This window comes from Nematolebias whitei, chromosome 20, assembly GCF_014905685.2.
Source record: "Nematolebias whitei isolate Nwh7 chromosome 20, NemWhi1, whole genome shotgun sequence".
Taxonomy (NCBI): Eukaryota; Metazoa; Chordata; class Actinopteri; order Cyprinodontiformes; family Rivulidae; genus Nematolebias; species Nematolebias whitei.
This window is the reverse complement of record NC_056517.1, coordinates 32,947,048-32,959,731: the sequence shown is the minus strand read 5'-3', so window position 1 is coordinate 32,959,731 and position 12,684 is coordinate 32,947,048. Positions and strand designations below refer to the sequence as shown.

Here is a 12,684-nt window from a genome sequence, read left to right as displayed (position 1 = left end):
GCCCTGAACTGAGACTTGAAGGTTGTTTTCCTCTGGCTGTGGTCAGATGATGGCAGGAGGTCCGAGTGGTTTGTTCAGATTTACTCGCCAGAACCTGCCTGAGATCCAGTCCGAGTCAGGAATCTTTCTGTGTTCAGAGCAAAACCAGAAACCCTGATGGATTTAAACCCTCAACCAGGAGAATAAGCTCCAAACTCGCTGAAGGAGGCGGATTTGTCTTATCTGTGCCAAAATGAAACCTGAGCTGTGAAACTGGCTTCATAAGTGGTTTTCTGACCCACAGACGGATCGGGTCGACTTTCAGCAGCACTCTTAGGGAGAACTCTGCCTGCAAGGTAAAGCCCAGGGTTTAAAAACCCTTTCTCACACTTCAGTCTAGACCAAGAAGGAGCTTCAGCTTCTTGCTGTTACTCTGAAAATCTTTACATCAGATTAATGAGTGTTTGGTATTTTATTCTTGGACGATTCAAAGGAAACAATTTAACTAACGAGCCGACGACTGGGGTCAGAAGTTTACATACACCTCCAACGACAGGAAGTTAGTTTTACGTTTAATCATGTATTTGAGCTGTTCTGTTTCCAGGGTGGAACAGTTCTACACCAAACACCTTCTGGGGGTTTTAAAACAAGCTTGAGTTCATTGTGGATTTTCTCTGATCCACATGGGACCAAATGACACATACAGGCTCAGAATTATACATACACCGCCTCTAATGTTTGGTTAAATGTCCCTCAGCTGATCTCACCTGGACCTCAGGCTTTGGGTCTCCATCTAAAGGCTCCTGGCTGATATCTAAGTACTCTTCTTCTTCTCAGTAGAACTGGTGGAGTTCAGTTAAACTGGCTGGTTTCCTGAAACGGACCGAGCTTTTCAATAAACTGTTCATCAAGTTAAGGTCAGGAGTTTTGGGGAGGCTGTTCCAGAAGTCAACATAGTGACATTAATCTAATCATTTGGACTTTAATTAAATTTTAATCTCTATTCTGGAGAAACAACAACAAAAATGTCGCTTCAGGTGCTTCAAGTCAGCCTGTCTGATCCCATCAGAAACCAGTTCTGGAGTCTGTGTGGGATCGTTGTCTTCTTGAACCCAACTGGTTCCAGGTTTCAACCGTCCAGCTGCTGATTTCAGGTAAAACTGAAGAATCTGGAGGTAGACTCCCTGAACCAGGACAGCATGATGCCACCATGCTATTGGAAGCATGGTGGTCTACATGCAAACCCGTGATGAGTGGATCCAGATGTGACGTTTGGGGACATTTCCTCAGACCAAACCTGTCTCCAGAAGACATTTGTCCTGTCCATGTGGACGGCTGCAGGTTTGTCCAGCCTGAAGGTTTTGGAGTGTCTTTGTTGATCCTCCTGGTCCAAGTGTCTTCACGGTGGACAGGTGCTCCTGCAGATTCCTGGATTCTTCCTGAACATCTGGATCCATTTCCTTCCATCTGAGGGGGACAGCTGTGGGCTGGTCCAGTCAGGGCTGTCAAACGAATCCTTTTTCTGCTGGCAAAGATAATCTACCAGCTTCAGTCGATCGTGATCCTAACAGGAAGTTAGTAGACACTGGCCTTGTCAAAATAAGACTTTCTATGATCTTCAGCACCATTTTTAAACATATTTACAGGAGGTGACTGTATGAATTTGAGCCAGTTTGTTTAAATCAGAGAAAATCCACAATAATTTCAAACTTTTTTAAAAACTATTAAAGTTGTACGTTTTGTAATCGTTCCACACTCTTAAAAAAAGGATCAAATCAGTGATTAAAGGACCCAAATTAATGATGTTTGGATGGAAACTTGGCTGTTTGTTGTCTTCAGAGAAGATGGAGGTATCCAGGTCTTTTTATTTTATCACCATAGATTAAAAACATTTGTCTTCATCCAATCAGGTTCCTGTCTGCAGGAACGATCCATCCATTGTGGCCTCAGCTGCACCAAATAACACCTTCTGGGATCAGACGTTTGTTTTCTTTAAAGCTCGACCAGCAGAGCGTTGGACTGAACAGTGCCTGAAACTCTGCTCCTGGTTTCAGGATGAAGGAAGTTCATTATAATGAGACTGTTCGTCTGCAGCCTCTTCTAAAAACACTATGCTACACCCGGGGCCGGGGAACGCAACCCTAATGCACTAAATGGATAAAACCAGCAGCGCTCTGAAGAGGATGAAGAACCGAACCGTGTCTCTAATGACCCTGACGTCAAACGTGCCAAATAAAGCCCGGCTCAGAGCCTGATGTTAGAACTAGATTCACATTCCTGACGCCTTAAATGACCCGGTTCATACTGTGATATGCTTTGATGTTCCACAAGAAGGTCTTCTTTACAATCTTCTGAAAGGAACAACGCTATTTTGTACCCGTCACCCTAAAAACAACTCATTTTTCACCTGAGCGAATAATATTATTCTGCATGCATTTAAAAATCTGCGGATTCTTGTTCCTTCTGGGAAACTATAAGAGTTACTTATTTTCTACGATTGCATGATCCCAGAGCTGCATTTTCCTGTCAGAAAATTAAAGGTTCTGTTAAAAAGTGATGTTTGTTTGGATTGTGAAGCAGCTGCTGGGGCTTTTAAAGCTGCGCTGCATTTTCTGGCCTCTATATGGCAGCGGAGCGACAAAAAAAACGGGACGTTTTAAGCGCTTCGAGGGCGTGTCTTGGTTGAAGTTCTGCAGAAATGGTGCCTGTTCATACAGGTAAACGTGCAATATTTATGTTTATTTTCAGGAATTATTGGTCCAGAAATTTGACTCCGAACTCAAAAATTGTGTCCAGACTGATTCAGACTTCTTGATAACTCGGATAATTTTGACATTTATGGTGCTAGCTTTATCTTTAAAGATACAAATAAAACACTGCCACATTTTCTTGCTTTACTTTCTAATGGCCTCCCAATAATTCTCCTTTATAATAATAATAATAATAATAATAGTTTTATTTAAAAAGCACCTTTCAGGACAACCAAGGTCACTTTACAGCAAGAAACCAATAAGATTGTGTAAAAACAAACACAGTGCAAAGACCAACAGGCATAAATTAAAATATAAAATACATAAAACAAAGTTAAGAAGGATAAGCTAGTCTAAAGAGATGTTTTCAGAGTACAGTAGCCTTGAATAGAGAAAGAGAGGTGTTGTTTCATAGGTCTGGTGGTAGAGAGTTCCAGAGGTGAGGGGCAGAGCAGGTGAAGGCCCTGCTCCCCATGGTGGAGAGGCGGGCAGAGGGTACATGGACGTTTCGCAAAGAGGAGGATCTGAGAGAGCAAGAGGGGATGGAGATGTGTAGGAGGTCAGATAGGTAAGGAGGGGCAAGATTATGTATAGCTTTGAAGTGAGAAGAACTTTGAAGACGATGCGCGATTTAGCCAGTGGAGCTGCTGCAGGACTGGAGTGATGTGGTTATAGGAGGAGGTTTGAGTGATGACACGGACAGCTGAGTTCTGGACCAATTGCAGCTTTTGAAGAGATTTGTTGGGGAGGCCATAAAGAAGGGAGTTGCAGTAGTCGATTTGGGAAGTCACAAGACTGTAAACAAGGATGGCTGTGGAGCGGGGTGTGAGAGAAGGGCGGAGGTGGTTAATATTTCAGAGATGTAAATAGGCAGACTGAGTAACATTGTTGATGTGTGAAGTAAAGGAGAGAGTGGTGTCGAGGATGACGCTGAGACTCTTGACCTGAGACGAGGGGAATAGCAGAGAGTTTGTTAAGGGGGATGAGGAGATGTTCTGATTTTGAAATAGAGTTTTTGGTACCAACAAGGATGATTTTTGTTTTATCACTGTTTAGTAGAAGGAAATTGTTAGAAAATCAGTGACTGAGCTCATTGAGACAGTCGGTGAGGATGGAGGGTGGGTGAGTGGAGTTTGGTTTGGTTGACAAGTAGAGGTGTGTGTCATCAGCATAACGGTGGAAATAAACGCCAAATTTGCAGAAGATGTGACCTAGAGGAAGGAGGTAAATGATAAAGAGGAGTGGTCTGAAGACAGAGCCTTGGGGCACACCCGTGGAGACGGGAGAAGAACGGAAGGACTTGAGCTGAGCGAATTGAGTGTGGTCAGAGAGATAAGATTTGAACTAGTCTAATGGAGAACCTGATGTGTCATTGGAGATTAGTCTGTCGAGGAGGATAGAATGACAGATTGTGTCGAAGGCAGAACTTAGGTCATGTAGAATGAGGTTGGACAGAAGACCAGAGTCAGCAACAAGAAGAAGGTCATTAGTTGTTTTTATTAGAGTTGTTTCGGTGTTATGGTTGGGGCGAAAGATTAATTTAGCTGATAACAAGGTTTTTCTAACTTTTTAGCTGCTAGTTAAAAGTCATCAAACGTAATCTTTCAGCTGACTTAAATCAGAAAATTGCGATGAAGCAGCAGCACATACAGGTAATAAATGTGTTAAAGTCATGTCACTAACTTCTGATACCTTCAGCAGTTTTTATCTTTCAGCTCAGAACTTTACTGTGATGCTGATTAAACTCATCACTCTCTATTAAAAAAAACTATTTATTTTGCTCAAATGTTCAAGTTTTCAGGGTTGCTGATCACATTTTTTTGTCTGTTTTAAACGTGCAGCTTGTTTCTTCTGCCCCCTGGTGGCCAGAAAATGCTCCTCCACTGCAGTAATTTGAATCAGTATCAAATGCAGTATGTATCTTTGTGGATGTCCTTTGATGCATGAATCCGACAGCATGGCGGCTCTTAAATGTTCCAGATGAACGCATGAATCCTGCAGCTGATCCGTTTCCTTCAGACTGTTACTGAAGCCTAACGATGTGCCTGCACCTGTTGATGTTTATGGAAGGGGGGCCTTAAATGTCTTGTACTTCTTTACCTCTCTGAGGAGTCTCTGGGCTGCAGAAGTTGAAACACTCTTTAATCGCTGGTTCCTTTTTGAAAATGCACTTTTTGCACAGGCTGCTGCTGCACTTTTGGTTTTTGTGTCCTCCCCGTCCTGAAGACGGTCTGCAGAATCACTGAGTTGCTCTTGTAAAATTGTTGGAATAAACATATGAGCTATTTAATGGAATTAAAACAATCTGCTTCACTTCAGGGGTTTTCACTCATTTATTTCCAGGTTCAAATGTGTTTATATTCATGATCAAGTGGAAAGGTTTGTCCAAATTTGTCCTTAATGTGCTCACCATGTCCACATCCATGACCGCGGCAGAGAACATCCGAGCTCCTTGTCCAGAAAGGTTGAAGGTTCTGGACTTTGTTGGTCTGTCGATATGGACACGTCTCTTTAACGTTGCACGGAGGACTGTGACATTTTTTTAAGAAGGACAAAAGAGTTTGTTCCGAATATTACGAGATCACCTTCAGCGGTAAGACCTGGTCTGACCGGTTGTTGAACCTCAGTTCAGGAGGAACAGTGGGTCTTCTGTCCTGTTTGTGGACCAGATCTTCCTCCTTGTAGGTTTTTTTCAGTTTGATTCTCCACTTTTCAGGTGTTTTATGGATCTGGAGAAGGTCTAAGACCCAGCTTCAGATCTTTCCGGATGCCGGAGCCACTCTTCAGGTCTTAATGGTCCCTGGTCTATAGACTTGTAACCAAAGTGAAAGCTGGGCTCTTGGTCTTGACAAGGTCTTGCTGGTTGGACTCGTCCAGGGCTGTCCCTTGCCCCTGATACTGTTTGTGGTGTTCCTGGACAGGACCTCTGGCCCAAGTCATGGACAGGAAGGCGTCCGGTTTGGGAACCTCAGGGTCTCGTTTCTGCTTTATGCAGATTATGTGGTTCTGGGCTGGTTCACAGCTGAGGGGGGTCAGCTCAAAGTCCGGGGCCACGGTTCTCAACTGGGAAAAGGTAAAAGACCCAGTCCGGGGCGGGAAACATCTTCGTCTCAGATGGAGGAGTTCAGGTATTTGAGCGTTAAAAGCTGAAATTTGATTTGCTGGTCTGTCTACGTTCCGGCCTTCACTTGTGGTCCTGAGGTTTGGATCAGGACTGAAAGAACCAGATCCTGGATCCGAGCGGCTGAAATGAGCTTCCTTCGTCGGCTCAGACTTGGAGAGAGGGTGAGGAGCTCCGTCAGTGTGGGGGGCTCGGAGTAGAACTGCTGCTCAGAAGTCGGGTAAGGAGGTTCTGACACCAGGTCAGGATGCATCTCGAGTACTGTCAGACACAAAACTCTGCAGGGGTTACGTGTCCTCTCTTGTCTGGGTTTCTCTCCTGGACCTGCTGCCTCCACGCCCCGACCACAGAGAAGAGAACGAAATGTGAGTAAACTTATTTAAACAGCACCTTCCATAGATGACATCACAGGGTGCAGGATGTGGAAATGGGTGTTTGGATGGTTTTAACCATTTTTTTTATCTTTCTTCTGCAGCTACAAGTGCCACATTTTACCGTACGGTAAGATTTTAAATTCTGAGCAAGTCTGAGGTCTTAATTCTAATTCAGTTTTTATGAGCTTTCATTCACAATAAATGTGAAAAGAGTTTTTCTTTGACACGATCGTATCGTTTCATGTAGTGCAAATTAAATCCAAGCATGTTTTCTCTAAAAAGCTGTATTTTGATTTGTCTAAAACCACCTATTTAAAATGAAATAAAAGCCAGCACGTCATCGATAATAAAGCCTCCGAGCCATCGTCAAACCTGAGGGTTTGTTCCTGTCTGCAGCTTTATTACTTTCAGATAAATAATAATAAACGGATCTGTATCTTCTGATTCAGTTTCCACTTCTGCCTCTGGATGGAGCCACACAAGCACCAACTTCCTCTAAACCTGCAGCAGAAGTTTGAGTTTCCCCTTTTAATCCCACAAATAAACCCCTTCCTCTAAAGTCCTGACCATGATCTGTGAGCAGCTGGTTTTAATCAGACAAAAGTAACGCGTTTAAATATAACACATCATTTCCAGAGGATTGTTTCCATGATTTAAGTGTTAATGTTTCCTTTTTGGAGAAAGGTACAGGTCTGGACACGACTGCAGACACAAACACTGATTTCTGAGAACTTTATTCCTCTTAATCCCAACAAAAACAGTTGATCTACAGGGTTTTAATCTGGTGTTAGTGATAGAAACCCTGCAGGCATCCAGACTTGGAGCATATAATGTTTTGTTTTCTCACTTCATTAAGTTTAAACCTATGTGAGGATTTTTTATTTTTTTTTAAGATAGACATTTTTTTTTAATCTAACACAAAGAAATGCTGAAACACATGTATTACAAAAAGATTTATTTAAATAAATAAAATTCATTAAAAACCGAGTGTGTTGTTGACTCTCAGCTACTACCACACCACATTTCAGCTTAAAATCTATAAAACGTAACAAGTTAAACCCATTTTTGTGTTTGCTAATTTCAGTTAGCTGTGGTGACCGTCTTTAGACAAAAGCTAAAACTTTTAACTTCGCAGGTTATCAGTTCAACCCTGTTCTGGATTAAGTTTCCAACCAGAAATGTAGATAAATTAAGTTAGAGCTACCAATAAATGCAGTTAAATCTGGATTCCTCTTAATTATTTGGGTTGATGCTAGCTAGAAGGTGTTAACCGCTATTAGCATTTGCTATTAGCATTTGCTATTAGCATTTGCTATTAGCATTTGCTATTAGCTAGCAACTTGAAATTAAGAACTGTTCTTACATTTTTGTTTTTATCTTTTTATTCTTCATTATTTCTTCCAAAAGCAGAGATATGTCCAATTCAACATTGGACTGTGAAGAATAACACGGATCATCTTTGACCCAAACATTGGGTCAGTTTGACCCATTATCTGGTTAATCCAACAGAATTAACCCAGCAACTTGGTTAGTAAAAAAAAAAGCAACAACAGAAAAAGCTGGTTTCAGCATGCAAAAGTCTAAAAAAATAAATGAGTTGTTATTGCTTATTTTGAATGAAGAAAGAGCAGTGTGTGAACTTTAATGGTTTAAAAGCAATCAATCAAACTACAGAAAGGGGCGTTCCACAAGGCTCTATTATAGGGCCACTGTGTTTTTTGCTTTTACCTTAATGGTTCCCTTGAAAAGTATCCAAATATTTCACTATACGCAGATGAGTCCTTAGTATATTAATACTCCACAATCAGTCTACTTGAGAACATTTGTCTTTCAACTCTAAAACAGCACCAAATGTGCTGTTTTTAAAAACAAAGACGAAGCCTTTAAGATTGAATGAAATTAATAAATCTGATGTAAAATCAGGTCACAGTGTTGTTTTAACCAATTTACCTACAGGTTTAGTTCTGTAGTAAGCTGATTACAGGTGTGTCTTCTTGCTGGATGTTTCACTCTGTCAGCAGCTGCAACCCCCCCCAAAAAAACACCAATAGCAGGGCGTGTGAAGACACGACTCTGTTCTCCAACATATCGTCACACATTCTGTCGGTGGGAACACACTCTGGAAGCTTCTCCAGTTGAAAAAGAAAACCTTCCAAATATCTCTTTTTAAACACCTGAATTAAAGATGTTCTCACTCAACGCCAACATTAAAATGACATGAACTCATAGTTGTGCTTTTAACTGAATTGTGTCAGAGATTTTACAGTCGAAGTATCGAAATACTCAAAGCGCTTTACACAGCACTCTACTGTTTCTATACAAAGAATAATCAGTGTTTCACACTGATGGGACACACATCGGAGGCAATGAGGGGTTCAATGTCTTGCCCAGAGACACTTTGGCATGTGACTGCGGGTGGAATCGAACACCCAACTCTTGCATTAGAGGACGATTGCTCTAGCCACTCAGCCACATCCAGCCATTATGTAAATTCCCCCATTTTGCAGAACAGTGTTTTCCATTGACATCATGATGTGTGTTTTATCGTAAACTCCTGGTTTTTACTGTATTGTGTAACACTGTCATAGTTTTTACCGTGAAATTCTGGCATTCCCAGTTGTCAGGATCTGTGTGTTTTTGCGTCCATTTCAGTTTTTACACTTGTTGCTGGTTTCTTGTTATCTTTATATTTCAGTTTTTTCCTTGTTTCCTCTGAGCCTTCTGCCACTACTTCCTGTTTGTTTCAGGGGCGGAGCCAGAGGTGGAGCCGAAGGAGCAAGTGCCACCCCTGGATTCTGATTGGCCACTCCATTTGATTGACAAGTCCTTTAATGTGACATTGAGAGATTTATGATTAGAGTAAAGATAAAGTACCAGGTTCCAGAAGCAGTGAAGCTTCCTTCATGTGTTTGTCTCGTGCCCTGAAAGGGGCCACCCCTGGAATGAAAGTCCAGCTCCTTCATTGGTCAGTTTCTGACTCCAGGTGTCTCCATACTCATCAAGCACTGTCCATATAGTCTCTCAGGGTTCACTCCACCTTCAGTCAGGCATTGTGTGTGCTTCATGCCGTGTCCAGTCCTTCTCCGCGTATTTCTTTATATTCACTTCATATTTTGTTTGTGTTTTCTTTGATTTTCCTCACATTTATTGTTATTTATTTCTTTAGTTGTCGTCTTATTTTCTTTTGATCCATATCTTCTTCACGTTTTATCATTGACGTTGTATTGTTTTCATATTTTCTCTGTGCTTTTGCCGTCTCTCCTTGAGTTTTATTTAATAGTTTACGTGATCAGACACTTTTTAAATGTTTCTTTCAATGAGCATGGTGTTTATCTTGACACCAGTATGTTCCTGGGATTACTGCAGGAGGCCCCATGGTTTATGTTTTGAAATAATCTGAGTGTCCTCCGGGATTTGGAGTGGAGAGTCAAGACCGAGCAGTTCTGGGGACTGAAGACTCGGACAGAAATGAGGTCTGCAAATGTCCCCGCGGGAGGAGGAGGAGGGGGGGGGGTGTTGGAAAAGCATTTTGTCACATTGGAACAGAAAGGGGCAGAGCCTGTCATCCTTCCGTGCGTGTGCGCGCTCCTCCATGGCAAAACTCTCATTATCAGACATCTTTATTAATGTTAATTATTAAAGTGATGAGTCAGAAGCTGCGGTTCCGAAAACTGTAGCTGATTGAAGGTGTGTGTGCGTGCGTGTATGCGTGCGTGTGTGTGTGTGTGCGTGTGTGTGTGTCACTGTGGGCGGCTCTCAGCGCAGCCTCCTCTCAGGCCACTCCCGGGAAGCGCGCCGCGGTTCCGCCTCACGCACGGACCGACGGACGCACGGAGCTCGGTTCGTCCTCGCAGCATCTGTCCTCCTTTCAGTCCGAGGTGGAGCATGTAGGACCGGACCCGCGGCCCGGAGCAGCATGTAGCAGAACCCGGAGCTGATCGCCCTGGTTCTGGTTCTCCTGGAGCCTGGTTCCTCCGCTCCGGACGAGCGGCGCCTGGATCTGGATTTTGTGGGGATCCTGCCGGGGGCGGGTGGGGGGTTCCGGTTCGGAGGAGCGCGTGTTCGTCCCGGTCCATGGTCGTTGAGGAAGCTTCCATCTTGAGTCCCGTTTCAACGCACAGAACCATGGCGAGCGACTCCCCCGCGCGGAGTCTGGATGAGATAGACCTGTCTGCGCTCAGGGTGAGTGTGCGCGTGCACGTGCAACACCTGTCCACCCCCCCTCCATCCTCACCCTCCTCTGCCTCAGCGCGGTGGATGCGTCTCCCTGCGCCTTCCTGCTCCTGCGGCGCGCGTGCGCTCATCCCAGTGTGTGTATGTGGGAAGCAGTTGTCCTCGTGCACGGACGCGCGCGTTGGAGGGCATCAGAGAAGGATCACGCCTCTCCTCCTCATGTTGTTTGTTTGTTGTTTTCTTCTCAACAACTGGGCCGTGATGTAACGAGGCCGCGGGCTAATGATGCGCGTGCGCCCGCCCTCTTGGTTTGCGCGTGCGCGAGGCAGCACAATAAAAGCCGCCGTGTCTGAGGTGAATGTGGGGCAAGATGTTAAGCTGCTCACTGACACTTTCACAGCACAAAGGCGGCACGTGCACGCGCTTTCTCCAGCGCACGCGCAGACAGCGGGAATAACGGCGGTGATAACCGCAACAGGAGCGAGTTCCGCCATTTCGTGATGTTGTGGCGACAGCAGCATTGCATCACAGCGGCTGTTTGTGGGACTGTGCGTTTGCGCGCGCGCGCGCACGCCGATAGGAAGTGATGTGAAAGCGAGTGCAGGAATCCGCGTCTGTGCGCGTGAAACCCTATGCATTTCCTGAGAAATTCCTGCTTTTCACTCAGCAGGAAAGATGCACATCACGTACACGGTGTCTGCGCGCGCGCACGTGCCCATGAGTGTGTGCGTGCGCGTTATATTGTGCACGTCTCCCCTTTCTTTTACATGCTGCTTACGCAACTCAGCCGTACCTGCAGAGCAATCAGGTCTGAACATGAGCGACCGGGTGGGACTTGGAGTGTGCGCGTGTGTGTTGCAGACACACGCGCACACAGATGAGGAAGAGGAGGGACAGTAAAGACAGGAAGATGAGAGGAAGATGCTTCAGAATCCCACATCTCCCTCTCAGAGGAGCTCCGAGCAGAAATGAGGTCACTGAGGATGGAGCAGAGAGCTGAGAGCCACTTCCTGTTTCTGAGCATCACCTCCTCCTCCTCTCTGCTCCTCCTCTCTGCTCCTCCTCTCTGCTCCTCTTCATCCTCTACTGTCTGCATGTTAACTGTGTCAGGAGCTGCTTTGTGTCACAACCGACCTTTTGACACAGTTCCTCTCATTATTCAATAATCATAAACCAAACTGCCACAAGTGACGGGCGATCATCTAAACTGCGTCTGTCTGTGTAAATGTTGTCTGTTAGCAAAATATCTCAAAAACCACTGAATGTATTGTAATGAAACTCTAAAAGTGATAAATGGATCTTTGGAATGAACCCGATTCAAGATGGCCGCCTCAGGAAGTCGACATCAGAAAATAAAAATGGCTGCAACGCGGCCATGTTTTACAGATACTGAGCTATAATTTGGCGTGGTAGTAGCCGAGAGTCACCCCTAACACTGAGCCCAAGCCCGAGACTTTAGCTGATATGCTGTCGTTTCTCTCGTTGTGTTTGTGCCTCTGGTTTGAATCACGTTTTGTTGTTTTTGTCATTTTTGTGTTTTATTTACGGCCGTGTTGTGTGTCTTTGTGGTTCTTCCTGCTGCTCAGGGCTCGCTCTCCTCACATGCACTCTGTTTGTGTCTTTGGTCATGTTGTGTGTTTGTGTTTTGTGTGTGACGAGTGCACGTGATCTTTCTGTATCTTTATTGGTTTTTATCGCCTCTTGTAGCGTTCTTATCTCTGTATCTTTGTGTTTGGTGCATTGCATTCATTTGTTGTTGGTTTGTTGTGTTGCGTCTCCTTGTTGTCTCTTTGTGGTTGTTTTGCATCATTTCACGGCCTTCTTGTTGTGTCTCTTTTGCATCGTCGGTACAGTCAGTCTTTTTGCAGGTTGTGTCTGTTGCCGGTGGTTTGACGTCTTCACAGCCACATTTTCTTCCTCTTTGTGGTTAGTTTGAGTCATCATGGAGCTCCTGCATCACATTTTTGTTTCCTCCAACATTTCATTACCATCTCTTAAGGTGTTCACCATTTTCAAACCGAACTAAAGTGTCTAAGGTATTCTTAAACCAACGGTGTTCAGCCCTGGACCTCGTGGGCCACTATCCTACAAGTTTTAGATGTTCTGCACTTCAGCAGGTGTCCCAAGTTGTGCAGAAGCCTCTCAGTCACCCATACTTTTAAATCAGGAGTGTCAAAGCAGAAAAAAGCATCTAAAACATGCAGGACAATGGCCCTCAAGGACCAGAGTTGGACACCCCCGGTCTAAAACATGCAGGATAGTGGCCCTCAAGGACCAGGGTTGGACA

General features: G+C 44.4%; 2 protein-coding genes across 2 annotated transcripts in view; one reads left to right on the top strand and one right to left on the bottom strand.

The window, feature by feature from the left end:
* LOC119426617 (melanoma receptor tyrosine-protein kinase) overlaps positions 1-12,684 on the bottom strand; it is a 531,032-nt gene that overhangs the window by 211,275 nt on the left and 307,073 nt on the right. The window lies entirely within an intron of this gene.
* The window catches only part of tnikb (TRAF2 and NCK interacting kinase b), a gene marked incomplete in the record, with an annotated part of 59,470 nt that continues 56,815 nt past the window's right edge, over positions 10,030-12,684 (top strand). Inside the window, 1 exon segment of the mRNA XM_037694175.1 lies at positions 10,030-10,406. Coding sequence (XP_037550103.1) covers positions 10,299-10,406 — 108 coding nt within the window.